Source organism: Hyaena hyaena, unplaced genomic scaffold, assembly GCF_003009895.1.
Source record: "Hyaena hyaena isolate Hyena2069 unplaced genomic scaffold, ASM300989v1 scaffold_35, whole genome shotgun sequence".
Classification (NCBI taxonomy): domain Eukaryota; kingdom Metazoa; phylum Chordata; class Mammalia; order Carnivora; family Hyaenidae; genus Hyaena; species Hyaena hyaena.
The window spans coordinates 3,133,496-3,145,833 of NW_024080667.1; the positions used below are offsets into that span (position 1 = coordinate 3,133,496).

A 12,338-nucleotide genomic window follows, 5' to 3' on the forward strand; every position below is an offset into this window, starting at 1 on the left:
ACTGAGCACCCCGGGAGCCCTTGGGTTTTAATTTTCAAGCAGGGTGGTCATGCAGCATCCTCACACTGGGGGGCATGACCCGGGAGACAGGAGCTGGGCTATCTCCTGGCCGCCTCCCCTTTCTCCCAGAAGGACACCCCCCTCCTCACAAACATACTCCTCCCTCCCCCAGCCCCAGGTTCCTCCCCTTCTGACATCAGCTCAGGGTCCCAGGTCCTGTTGTCTAAGCGGGGTCTACCCGAGGAGGGTGCTGGGGTTCCCCCATCGGAAGGCCTGTGGGCTGACGAGAAGGGGGTCTGTGAGCACTTGGGGTGGGACAGGCCAGGGGAGCGGCCACCACCATCCTGGCAGAAGGGCGGGAAGGAGGAGGCGCCCGGCCAGTCTGGAGACTGCTGGGTTCCAGCCGCGTGAACCCATCTCCCTGACTGGACCCCGAATTCTGTGCTTGGGGGAGTCAGTCCCTGCATCCCAAGGGAGGGGGGCAGCATGCAGTGCACCAGAGAGGGGATGCCCGTTGGGTACAGGTCAGGAGCTGGGACACCGCCCTCAGCTCTAGCCCCCCAGGCCCTGCAGGAGGGTCTGCAGGGGTGGAGGGTGCTGGAGGCCTGCGGGAGGGTCTGCGGGGGGGAGGGGACTGGGGGCCTGTGGGAGGTTCTGCAGGGGTGGAGAGGGAGGGAGCCCTGTGAGAGTGTCTGCAGGGGTGGAAGAGGCTGGGGCCCTGTGGGAGGGTCTGAAGGGGTGGAGGGGGCTGGAGCTGCAGGCCAGCTCCCGTCTGATATTTGGGGACCTGGGCGCTGAGTCTCCTTGTGGCTGTCTGTTGTGTGGTAATGAGCCGCGCCTTCTGGTGAGTTCCTGCCTGCACCAGGCAATGTTCGTTACCTTATTCATTCCTCATCTTAGCCCGAGATACCCTCCTCCTACACAGCTGAGCAAGTTCTGGCAGGTACGGAGTCAGAATAGCCATACAGTTTGATCCAGAACCACTGCCAGAGGCTCCGATCTGGAGTGAAACGTGGGCCCGGAATCCCCTGGGCTCCCGTGGCATCACCGCCTGGTGGGAAATGCAGGCTGGGCCACCCCACTTCCGTGCTCAGGGAGCCTCCTGCCGTGCAGGTGCAAGTGCAGACCTCCCCTCCCCCCCTCGGGCAGTAGGTGCCCAGTGAAATGTTTGCTGAGTGGAGGATGGGCGAACACGGCCACTGGGAAAGCTGCTGGAGGTGAGCCTGGCCCCCTGGCGGTCACTTGGGGGGGACTTGGAGTCCCAGAGGAGCTGGACGCAGGTCTGTGAGTCCCCCAGTCTCGCTGGCCTGAGGCCACTCAGGGACCTTGGTGCTCCTGGGGTAGCCACTTGTTACGTGGGGGATTGGGGGCGAAAGCAGTCGTGCCTCAGCCCCCCCTCTTGAGGCTTTAGGTCCGCTTGCTCGGTGGCCAGGAGCCACCCTGGCAGTCCTGGCCCCTGCCCTTGGCTCCCCCTGGGTGTTTGGGTGCTGGTGGCTGGGTCCCCCACCCCTGCTTTCACTTGCGGGCTTACTCCATCTGCCGTGGAGGGGCCCTTCCCTGGGAGCCCCAGCTCCTCCAGCCTCTGTGGCCTCGCCTGGGCTATTTCTGCAGCCTGGACAGTCCCTCCTTCCCCTACATCAGCTTTGTCAACTTGGGTGGAGTCAGGCACACCTTCCTTTCCCGGTCCCTCATCCTGCTTCCTGGTGACTTCAGGCAAACGCTGTGGTCCAAGCCTCAGCTTCCGTCTTTGAGGGACAGGGAAGGAGGCCCGCCTCTCAGGTTTGGGTCTAGAGTGCAAATGCCCCGCTTCTAGAATGAGCAGACCGGAGCCACTCTGGCACTAATTTGCCTGGTGGGCGGGGGGAGCTTCTGGGGAAACTGAGGCTCAGAAGGGTGAAGGGGTGGCACAAATTCAATGCTGCCCCTTTCAGCCTCTATACTGTGGGCCGTGGGGTCCCATCACACAGACCACCCAGGACGTGGCCGAGGGCCTGGGACCCTCCGGGGTGAGGACAGGAGGCGACGGCAGGCCGGTTCAGCCTGTAGAAGGAGGCTTTTCGCCGGGTCCTTCAGCCTGGGGCCTCTTGCCTGGGCAGGATTACTGCACCCAGAGGAGTGAATGTGCTAGGGGCTCAGAGAAGAAGGGGCACTGGGGTCCAGCCTGGGGCAGCCCTGTTTACAACATGGTCCAGGAGCTTCTCTGGGCTGGCTCTCGTTTCCCAGGGAACAGCCCCCAGGGATTCTCCACCCCCCACCCAGGGGTGCTGAGTGGGTGGGCTCTTTTGCCCAGGGGCCTCCTCCTGGGGGTCATTGACCAGGGACAAGCCTAGGAAGTCCCTGGGGGTGAGGAGGGTTGGGGGGTGGGGACACCTACTCTGGGCAGGGACAGAGCCTCCATTGTCTGAGGCTTCAGCCATTGACCAAGCCTTACCCCTGCGCACAGCCTGGAGGGTGCACCTCTCAGAGAGTTCCGCCCCCACCCCTCCCCTACCCCTCCAGGGAAGCCTGGTGAGTGGCCTGGTGCCTAGTGAGTGACAAGAGAGCTCGCCTCCTTGGAGGCTGGGGAGGGGCAGGGAAGCTGCTCCCCCCCACTCACCGGTGGCCTGGAACCAGCCCAAGTTTGCTGGCTTGGCACCCCCTGCCCCCCCCCTCCCCGTCCCCTCTTTCCCCCCCCACAGCCTAAGGACTCCCTGCTTAGGACCTGCGTGGCCTGGGCGACATCCCTCAGCCTCGGCCTCATCTGTCAGCGATTTAAATTACTTAAACCAACTAGCCGGCAGCTCCATGCACAGCCGTGGGGTGGCATCAGATGTCAGCTGTCATTTTGAAGACAATCGTTTTGTGACCTCAAGAGTGATGAGGGTCACAAAGGACAGGGCCAGGGACGCCTGGGTGGCTCAGTCTGTTAAGTGTTCAGCTTCCTGAGTTCAGGCCCCGCGTCAGGCTCTGTACTGACAGCTGGGAGCCTGGAGCCTGCTTCGGATCCTGTCTCTCTCTCTCTCTCTCTCTCTCTCTCGCTCTCTGCCCCTCCCCCCCTGGTACTCTGTCTCTCCCTCTCAAAAATAAATAAAATTTAAAAAGAATTAAAAATAAAACAGGACAGGGCCAGTAGTCTGGTGGACTGTCGGTCTGGACTCCGTTGAGCAGTCTGCAGAATGGGATGGCTGTCTGTCCTTGGGACGGCTGTCCAAGGAGCAGCAGCAGGGACTCCAGGCAGGGAACAGGCACGTGTTATAAACCCACCGGCGTTGTCCGGGGCCATTTCGTCTACACCCACGTCGGACAGTCAAGGACAGGAGGCGCCGAGATGGGGGTTAAACCTCCTGAGGTCTGGGGGCTGGAGAGGGTAGCTTTAGAGTCTGAGTCTTTCCTTCCCGTGCATCTCACAGGTCTTTCCTGGACTCTGGGTTCTAGACGTGTCTCTGTCTTCTTGGACGAGGCACCTCGTCCCTCCAGGGTTGCTGGGAGACATCTCCCTCCAGAGCTTCCAGCAGGTGGCCATTGGCACTGTGGGCAGAGCTGTGGGCACCCTGCTGCCCCGCTCGTGCTGGCTGCGGGTTCCCCCCCCATTGTCCAGCTTGCATCCCTGCCTCTCCCTCCTGGCTCTGGTCTTTCTGGACAGGACAGAAGTTCCTACCTGGGCCGGGCCCTTCTTTCCATCGGGCAGGACGCCCAACGCCCACAGCTGCCCCAGGCCCGGGGACACGCTGGCCTTACAACGTCCACAGTGAGTAGATCTCAGGCAGGTGAAGGTTCTCAGGCTACCGGGTCCCCAGCGCAGTTTGCAGTTTGGTGGCTGTTGTCTAGTGTGTGATGGCTGGTGTTCTAGACACCGAGATGAAAAGGGATCACAATCCACTCAGGGAGTTAAGTTATAATAGGTCGTGTGTGTGTGTGTGTGTGTGTGTGTGTATCCTGGAATCACTTGTGCCCTTTGAAAACAGACTTTCCCTGGCTGCATTGCTGAGCTGTCAGAATCATGGGCTTGGGACACTTTTTTTTTTTTTTTTTTTTTAAAGCTTCACAACCAGCCTTGGGAACCATGTCATGAAATCAGTGGGTTTTGAAGATTAAGTAGGAGTCTGCTTGCTGGTTGTGAGAGGGTGTTCTGCCTGGAGGGCGTAAACAGCTTTAGCAAAAGGTCCAGATAAATCAACCAGGTTGGCATGGGCAGAGGGCTGACAATCCTCATGAGGCTGGAGCGGAGTGTCCAGACGGGCCGGGCGTGGGCGCTGCCGAGGCCCCAAGGGGGCAGTGGAGAGGGGGAGGGGCGAGTCACTGAGGGCCTCGCTTGGGTCCCAGACTTCATCCTGAAGGCGACCCGGAAGAGCCTGAGGGTGTGTGTGGTGGAACAGTCTCTGTGGCAGCTGCGGGGCAGGGGCAGGGCAGCCAAGTGTAGGTCTGACAAAAGGCCAAACGCCACGGAAACTTCTGGAAGGGTGCAGTTGCGTGCAGGGGCCCTGGTCCTGACCAGCCCAAGCCCCTGGCCTTGCTGGCCTGTCCCATACGCTTTTCCTGGCTTCCAGGAGGCAGACACTGGGGCCGCCGAGACCAGGTTTGAGATGGCTGTGGAGGCTTGGACCCATTTCTTGTTTCCCTCCGAGCCAGACTGGGTGGCAGATGGCCGTCCTGTAGCCAGGTCCCCGGACTCGGATGTGGCAGCGCCTGCTGCTTCCCCAGCTTCTGGGGCTGCCTTCCCGCCTGTCTGGGCCCCCTGCCCTGTCGGCCTCTCTCTCCGGAGGCCAGTCTTCCCTGTCCTCAAGCTCCTGGCCCAGCCTGCGCCCTCCCTGACGTTCCGGAGCCCCTCAAGGGGTGTTCTCCGGGCCTCATCGGGAAAGAGGGGCTGGGGGCGGGAGGCAGCTGCGAGTGGGGGGAGTCTCATGAGCCAGTGAGGGGGCGGGGGGATGCAGGCGGGAGGAGGGTTTCCTTCCGGGCCTCAGGGCTGGATGGACCTTGAACTCTAGAGGGGAGGAGGAAGTTATAAGCTCTTTGCTTAAATTAGAATCCGAAGACACCTGCTCTGGGCTGAGCAGGGCTGCTGCTGGTGGAGGGTGGAGGGAGGTGCTCATGCCACCTGCCCTTGGGTGGTCCCGGTCCCTGAGCCCACCCTGCGGGGGCCCACCCTGCGGCCCGGGGGGGCTGGGGCTGCCCCCTTGGCTCCTTTCTTTCTCGCACGGCCTCTGGGCAGCCATTCTGCACAGCGTAGCGGCAAGCGCGCTGTTGAGGGGCCTGCCTGCCTGTCCGGTCTTGACAGGTGTTTCCAAAGAGATGACCCCCCCCCCCGCCCCCAAGAGAAAAAAGTCTTCTAGGGCCCCGCTGCCCGAGCTCAGCACAGTGACCGTCACGGCCACAGCAACGGCTGGCATTTACCGAGTGCTTCCTCTGCGCCAACCACCTCTTGTCACTGGTGTGGGACCCACGAGTGGCAGGGCCTCATGGGGAAGGTGACAGCTGCGTGGCAGGGCAGGGCCCCTGCCCTCCGGGGCTCGGTTTCCACGTGTGAGAAGCCACAGCAGTGCCGTGGTCAGTGTGAATGCTTTCTGGTTCTGACCCGCTAGGATGTTTTTTTTCTCTTAATCTTTTTTTTTTTTTTTCCAAAAAATGAGAATGTTTCTTTTCCTTTTTCCTTATTCTAACACTCACCAGAGCCCAAGACGGCCTGACTATCTACGTGGGTTTCCTTTTCCTCCGGGCACTTCTCGAGCACAGTCCAGTCCGCTCCTCCACGCCCTCCGCTGGGCCCCTTGTGGTTTCTCTCCTTCACCAGCGGGCTGCCTCTTTTGCTGGAGACTGTCATGGCAGGAAGCTTCTAGAGCCCTTTCAGAGAGAGACTCACATCAGGGGCATCACGACATATTTCTTCTGGCTCCAGCTCCCCCGTTGAGAGCTCCTAGACCATGCCTAGCTCAAGGAAGACTTAAAAAAAACATAAGAAAAGGCAATAGCCACTCCACCTGTTTGCTTAGCATGGCCCAGCTCGCGGCGGCATGTAGCAGCCGGGGACACAGCGGGAGCTGTCACGCCCACTTTATAGATGGGAAGCCCGAGGCCCTGAGCGGCTGAGGAGGCCCAGCCTGTAGGGTCTCCGGCTGCCCCAGACCCGCACAGTGGGAGGTCCTCCTGTGGGCGTCCCCCAGGGGCCCTGACACCCGTGGGGTATGGAATCCAGATACAGGGTCCCGTTCGCGGTCTCCCTTTCTGGTGGTGACAGCTTCAAGGATGGGCGTCTTGGTGCTGACTGGGCCTCCCAGGGTTGCGTGGTTGACCTCACGTGTGCTGCTGGGAGTCCTGTGGGGCAGGCAGAGGGACCCCCATTTTAGAGATGAGGGTGTTGAGGCTCGGCTTCCCTGCCAGGGGAGATGACTTTGAGGCTGGAATCTGGGGGCGCGGAGGGGCGGGGGGAGGGCATCTGCAGTGGTTCAAGGAGGGCTTGGGGCCAAGGCCCCCACCGATCTCCAGTGTTGTCATCCGTTCCCTTGCCTCGGTGACCTCAGGCAGATCCCCACTTCTCTGTGCCTTGCTTTCCTCATCTATAAACACCAGAAGCTTCGCATATGCAGATGTCTCCCTCCCTTCTTAGGGAAAGCCTTGGGCTCAGGGCGGAGGGCAGGGCGTCAATGACCCCGAGGGTGAGGGGAAGGGGGAGGACAGTGGGTTTTCTGGCCCAGAGGGAAGTGACCTTGCATGACCCTGTGTTTCTGGGACATCAAAAAAATCATATTTAAACAGCAGTTTGCAGGCGAGCCTGGGCTGCGCACCTCCCTTTGCCCTCCTGTGAAATGGGCGTCAGTCTCCCTGCTCCGCCCCAGGAAGAACGGACTTGCATGAGGATGATTCTGCGGCACTTGCTTGAATCTCCTGACTCAAGAGGGAATTTGCAGACATTTGAGGTCGTTTCCCCAAACCCTTTGCTGAAGATAAAGTTTTAGTCTGGACAGTTTGGTGCGCGCGCGGCTGGAAGGCTCGGCCACCCACTTAGTGGAGAGCAGTTTGCGTTCACCCGAAATGGAAACTGCCCTTCTCCCCTTCGACCTGACAGATCAACTTGTAGACCTGTGCCCTGCGGGTTCACGCATCCATTAAGAGGAGAGGCCCTGTGTTTAGAGGATGTTTGCGGCTGTGTGGCTACTGATGCCCAAACCTGGGAACCGTAGAGATTCCATCAAGTGATTCCATCAAGTACGGTATATCCCCCCCGAAACTCCAGGGCCGTTAAGCAGAGGGAGACTGTGTTTATGTGCTGTTCCGAAATGGTCACCACGCTTCTTAAGCTTTAGAAAAAAGGTGGGCTGAGCACAATGGGTGCGGCGTGCTCCCTCCTGTGTGAATCAAGATGCGTACACAGGACAGGTGTAAGCTGGCACACACGCGGGACATTTAGGAGGACTCCCAGCGGGCACTTCGGGGGTGGGGGTGGGGTGGCTGGGGGAGGGAGACTCACTTTTGCTGTGCACCCTTTATACTGTTTGGGTTTTGAGAGGCACTGGAGCGTGGTGGCTACTTAATGAGAATGGACCCTGGGGCTCACGGCCTGGGTTCAAACCCCGGCTCCAGCATGTTCGTAGATGTGTGATCTTGGACGACTCACTTAACCACTCTGGGCCTCATTTTCTCCTAGTTTGGATGAACGGATGTTAATATTTGTAAAGTGCTTAGATTAGCATCTGAGACACAGCAGGCACCATGGGAATGTTTGCTGTTATCAATTAATTTCGATTTACATGTGTTCTGTGTTTATTTAGGAAGAACCAGTTAGTGAAAATAAAGGCTTTAGAATTGGAGAGGAAATCGGGCCCGCAGCCAGTTTGGGGCAGGGGCTGGTTGGGTTGGAGGGCTAGTGCTTTCCCTCCAAGACCGATTCTCCCCTCCACAGAAAGATCTAGGACAGCCCTTGACTCAGAATCGGTGGGTGCTGCTAGGGAGCAGGGAGGGCTTTTTCTCTCACTGCAGGACTTCTGGCAAATTGGCTGCAGGGCCCAGGAAGCCCAGCAGGGCCTTCCCCCCTCCTCGAGGCCATGCTCCCTGCTCCAAGCATTTGGGATTCTACCCCTGACTCTGGCCATCTGCTTCTCTGCAGCCCTTTACTTTCCTCACACCCGTGTGCCAAGGCCAGTGGCCCCTCGCCAGCTGGCCAGCCCTGTGGGGCAGGACAGGGAGAGACAAAGAAAGAGTGAATGGCCTTCAGTGGAGCTGTAGGCAGGGCTGGTGCGAGGGGCGGGACTCCAGGGAGCTGTGGTCAGTGGGCAGCCGGGAGGAGGAAGTGTCCGGCCACGTCCGTGACAGTTCAGGAATGAGCTAGCTTCTGGAACACGGGGGCCTGAGCGCGATCCTGGCCTCTCGGGCTGGAGTTTGCCTGCAGGCCACAGGGATGAGAGGGGCTATCTAGCCGGACCCCCCAGGCTGCTCAGGGTCCCTGGGCACTGAGCAGAAGGAAGGTCTGTGGTGGCCGGGGTTTTCTGGGAAGGTGGGGTTACAACTCTTCAGCTGCTGGTGTTCTGGGTTAATGATTTGTGGTGGGTGGGGCTGGGCCCTTTCTGGGGCTGTCCTGTGCTCCCAAGCCACTGGGGAAGGAGCCGGAGAGCTGGTGGGCTGGAAGCTCCGGGGTCATGAGCCAGTGTCCTTTCTGTTGACAGAACTTTGCCCTTGAACGCCAGCTAATTAGATTTCTGGCCTTTTTTCGCAGGCGAGCGGCTGGGACGGTGCTGGTTTGAGCTGGACCTTGTCTGATGGCTTCCTCCGACTGTCCTGCACAGGCTGCCTTAGGTACCGTACCCCAGGCTTCCCGCTCGAGCCTCCTCTGAACGGGCCACTGGCCCTACGCGTGCATCCTGCCCTGCTGTGGTTGGCTGGGTGCCCTTGGGCAAGTGACTTCACCCCTCTGCCTCCGTTTCCTTGTCTGCATCATGGAAATCATAATTTCCTTGTCACAGGGTAGGCTCCAGACAAGGGTTGATTCTTCACCCAAGGTCCCCTGGAGACTTTATACTTTGAAGACCACGCCCGTAGATGTGACGACCGAGGTGTTGTGTGCTTTGGGGGGTGGGAGGGAGTGAAGCTTATGAATGGAGGGTGGCAACCCGAGGTGGAAGGGAAGGCGTCGGGGCCGTCCACCTCCATCTGCCCAGGTACCCAGGTCGGGTCATCTAGCAGCGGCAGGGTTACCAGAGTTGTTGAAAGAAGGAAGAAGAAGAAGAAGAAAAAGACGTACTTAGGCTAAAAAAAGTATTTGTTGTTAATCTGAAATTCAGTTCGATGTCCTGTAGTTTTATCTGGCAAGGCCTGGTGGTGGGGCCTCGGACTCTGTAGGCGGAATCCAGAGTCCTCCCTGGAGGAACCGGACCCCCTTCACCCGCTAGGCCCAGATTCCTGTCCGTTTGTCCTCTTTGGGGGGAGGGATGTAGCAGAGAGGTCCTGCGTGAGGGCTTTTTCACCAGCCCAGCCCTGCCCCTGACCCTGCGGGCTTGGCTGAACGACTTGGTGACTCTGTGGCTGTTTCATCAGCCGGAAACATGGGGACAGTAATGACAAGCTCTCCGAAGCTGTTGCAAGGTTTAAATATATGTAAAGCCCTGGTGTGTGGTAATCAATCACTCAGTGAATAGGAGCTGTTATCACCATGGGGTGTTGCAGGGCAAGGCCAAGTGTGCTGGGCTCTTGAGCTCCGGGCAGAGACGGAGGAGGGTGCCTTCCTCCCTGAGCCTCTGCGTTCTTCTCCGAAGAACAGCACAGTGAAGCCACCTTCACCGTGCAGGGTGGGCTCTCAGGCGCCCTGCCTGCCAGCCTTGCTGGGGTTGGCTCTGAGGATGGAGTGTGTCCGAGACATAGACACACGTGGCCGCTTCTGGTCGTGCCTCCTGTTGGGATGGGCAGGAAGGGCTCGGCTCAGCTCTCATTAGCCAGGGAGGGGCCTCCTGATTTTTCCTTCTGATAAGGAGTCTGTCTGGTTGCCTGGGCCTCAGGAGCCTGGGAACCGGGCCGTGGGGACGAAGGCATCTCCTGATGCATGACTGTGACTTCTGCGGCTTGGGTCTCAGGATGCCCCCTGCTCGGTCTCCCGCTGCCGGGGGCATTTGGCGCCCTTTCTCTTACCCAGCAAAAGTGAAGAACGCGATGGCTTTATGATTAAGTCGATTCATTCCCATTCAGCAAACATTTGACGGAAGGTCATCGTTCCGGCCGTATCTGGCACTACTGGCTTAGTTTTGCCCGGCTGAGACAGGCTCTTTATCATTTGCTGATTCTTTGAGAACTTCCTGTCATCTTCCTAAATGAATTCAAATTCCCCCAGACGCCCCTGCGGCGTCACGTCGCTGCCATCCTTGCCTGAGTCTTCGGCTCCACTGGGTCACGCGCTGTTTGTTCCCCGTTGCTGCTGTGGCCGCAGCCAGAGCACCAGCTCGATGTGAGCCCGTGGGACCCTCACTCGCCCTACTGGGCTCTGTGAAGGGGCGGCCCCGCGCCTGAAGCCGCGTCAGCCCCTGGCGTGCCGCGGTCACCTCTTGTCAGATTTGCGTGCCGCACCTGCCGTGAGCTCCTTGACTCGAGAGGGCCCATCCTACTGGCCCAGGGGCTGCTGGGAACAGTCCTCTGGGTGCGGCCGTGACCGTATTGATAGATGTCCCTGCACACAGCCTGTGGGTCCGTAGCTCAGCGGGCCAGGCTGGTGACTGGGAAAGCCTGCCCGTCTCCCCTAGGGCCTGGGGCTGGGCTCTGACTTAAGGTAATAATAATAATAATAATACCAACGAAGATAATGGGAAGGATATAATGGCACAGGACAAAATGATTAGGGTCATTGTCATCAGAATAGCTAACGTCACTGAGCAGGTGCCTCACACCCGGTACTTTACCTGTGTCAGTTCATTCCGCCTGGCGCCCTCACCCCTGCCCCCTCTGCTAGCCTGTGAAGTAGTCACTATTGTCCTCCTTATAGGTCAGGAAGCTGCAGCTTGTGGGGATAAAATGACCCGATGCTCAGACAGTACCTAGGAGAGCTGGGGTTGGAGCCCGGTGGTCTGGAGCCCCGTGACACCCGAGTCACCCCGCGATACCGGCCGTGTGCACCGTATCCCCACTGCCTCTCGGGCAGGTTCAGTTGGGCAGGGGCCAAGGGCACCGAAGCCCTGTGTGTCAGCGTGGGTCTGTATCTGGTAGCCCCAAAATAGTGGGCAGGACCTTGTAGTCATTTATTCTAGTACTTTTAAACAAAACATTTTTTAATGTTCATTTATTTCTGATAGAGAGAGAGAGAGTGTAAGCCATGGAAGGGCAGAGAGAGAGGGAGACACAGAATCTGAAGCAGCTCCAGGCTCCAAGCTGTCAGCACAGAGCCTGAAGCGGGGCTCGAGCACACGAAGCGCGAGATCATGACCTGAGCCAAAGTTGAACGCCTAGCTGAGCCACCCAGGTGCCCCGTAGTCTTTTTAAACTTTTAATACCACAGCCCATAGATGTGGCGACAGGTGTGTGTGTGTGTGTGTGTGTGTGTGTGTGTGTGTGTGTGTTCAACAGATACTTATTGTGTGCCTGCTGTGTGCTGGCACTGTACCAGATGCTGGGGATACCAAGCGAGCGTGTCTCTGTGGGCAGTTTTGCTCATAGCAGCCTCACCTGCAGACTACCTGTAGTGAAGACCTGAAGGAGGTGAGAGCAGGAGAAGATACCTGGGGAAGAACATTCTGGACCCCAGGACTGAAAGTGCAAGGGTCCTGAGGCAGGAGCACGTCTGGCACCTTCATGGTTCAGCAAGGAGACCCATGTGGCTGGTGTAGGGTGAGCGAGGGGAGAGCAGTAGAAGATTCTAGACCATCTGTCTGCTTATGTATATATAACCTGGAACAGAACCATCAAAAGCACTATCAAAAGTAATACCAAATGCGACTTTATAAAATATTGAAAAATATCTCAAATAAGCATTTCAAAAACGAAGCAAAAGGCTGCCTGGGGAATCCCCTAATGGGTGTGAGAGTCACCAGCGGGTTGAGAGCGGGAATATGTAAACTGCTAACCTGGCTTCCGACTCAGCCCTTGGATTTCTTGTGTTAATTCATCGTCTCAGGGCCAGAGTCCAAGGGGGCAGGGCTCAGGGGGGCATGTCAGGATGGGAACTAAGAGCGGGGCTCAGATCCATCTTAGCAGCCATATGACTGTGGCCATGTCCCTCTGCCACTCGAACCTCGTGTCTGTTGGGGGTGGTCGTGAGGCTTATACAGGGAGCTGCCAGGGGCCCATTTCAGGCTTGCTGCCTGGGTTCGATTCCCTGACCTGGGGAAGGGGCTTGTGCTGCTGGCCATATCGTGGCCTGGAGGAGTCCATCTTGCTGACTTGTGCCCAAGGTG

The 12,338-nt window shown here is 58.6% G+C and overlaps 1 protein-coding gene across 3 annotated transcripts in view; it reads left to right on the top strand.

Moving 5' to 3' along the window:
• Window positions 1-1,035: 1,035 nt before the first annotated feature.
• The window catches only part of ARHGEF10L (Rho guanine nucleotide exchange factor 10 like), a 112,279-nt gene continuing 100,976 nt past the window's right edge, over window positions 1,036-12,338 (top strand). For 2 of the 3 annotated variants that reach the window (XM_039229046.1, XM_039229047.1), the window contains exons 1-2: window positions 1,038-1,217; window positions 8,684-8,763. In XM_039229046.1, the coding sequence (XP_039084977.1) occupies window positions 8,727-8,763 (37 nt within the window). In that variant the 5' untranslated portion in view covers window positions 1,038-1,217; window positions 8,684-8,726. Of the gene's footprint in view, window positions 1,218-8,683; window positions 8,764-12,338 lie in introns of all 3 variants that reach the window. The other variant, XM_039229045.1, reaches the window with a different exon arrangement.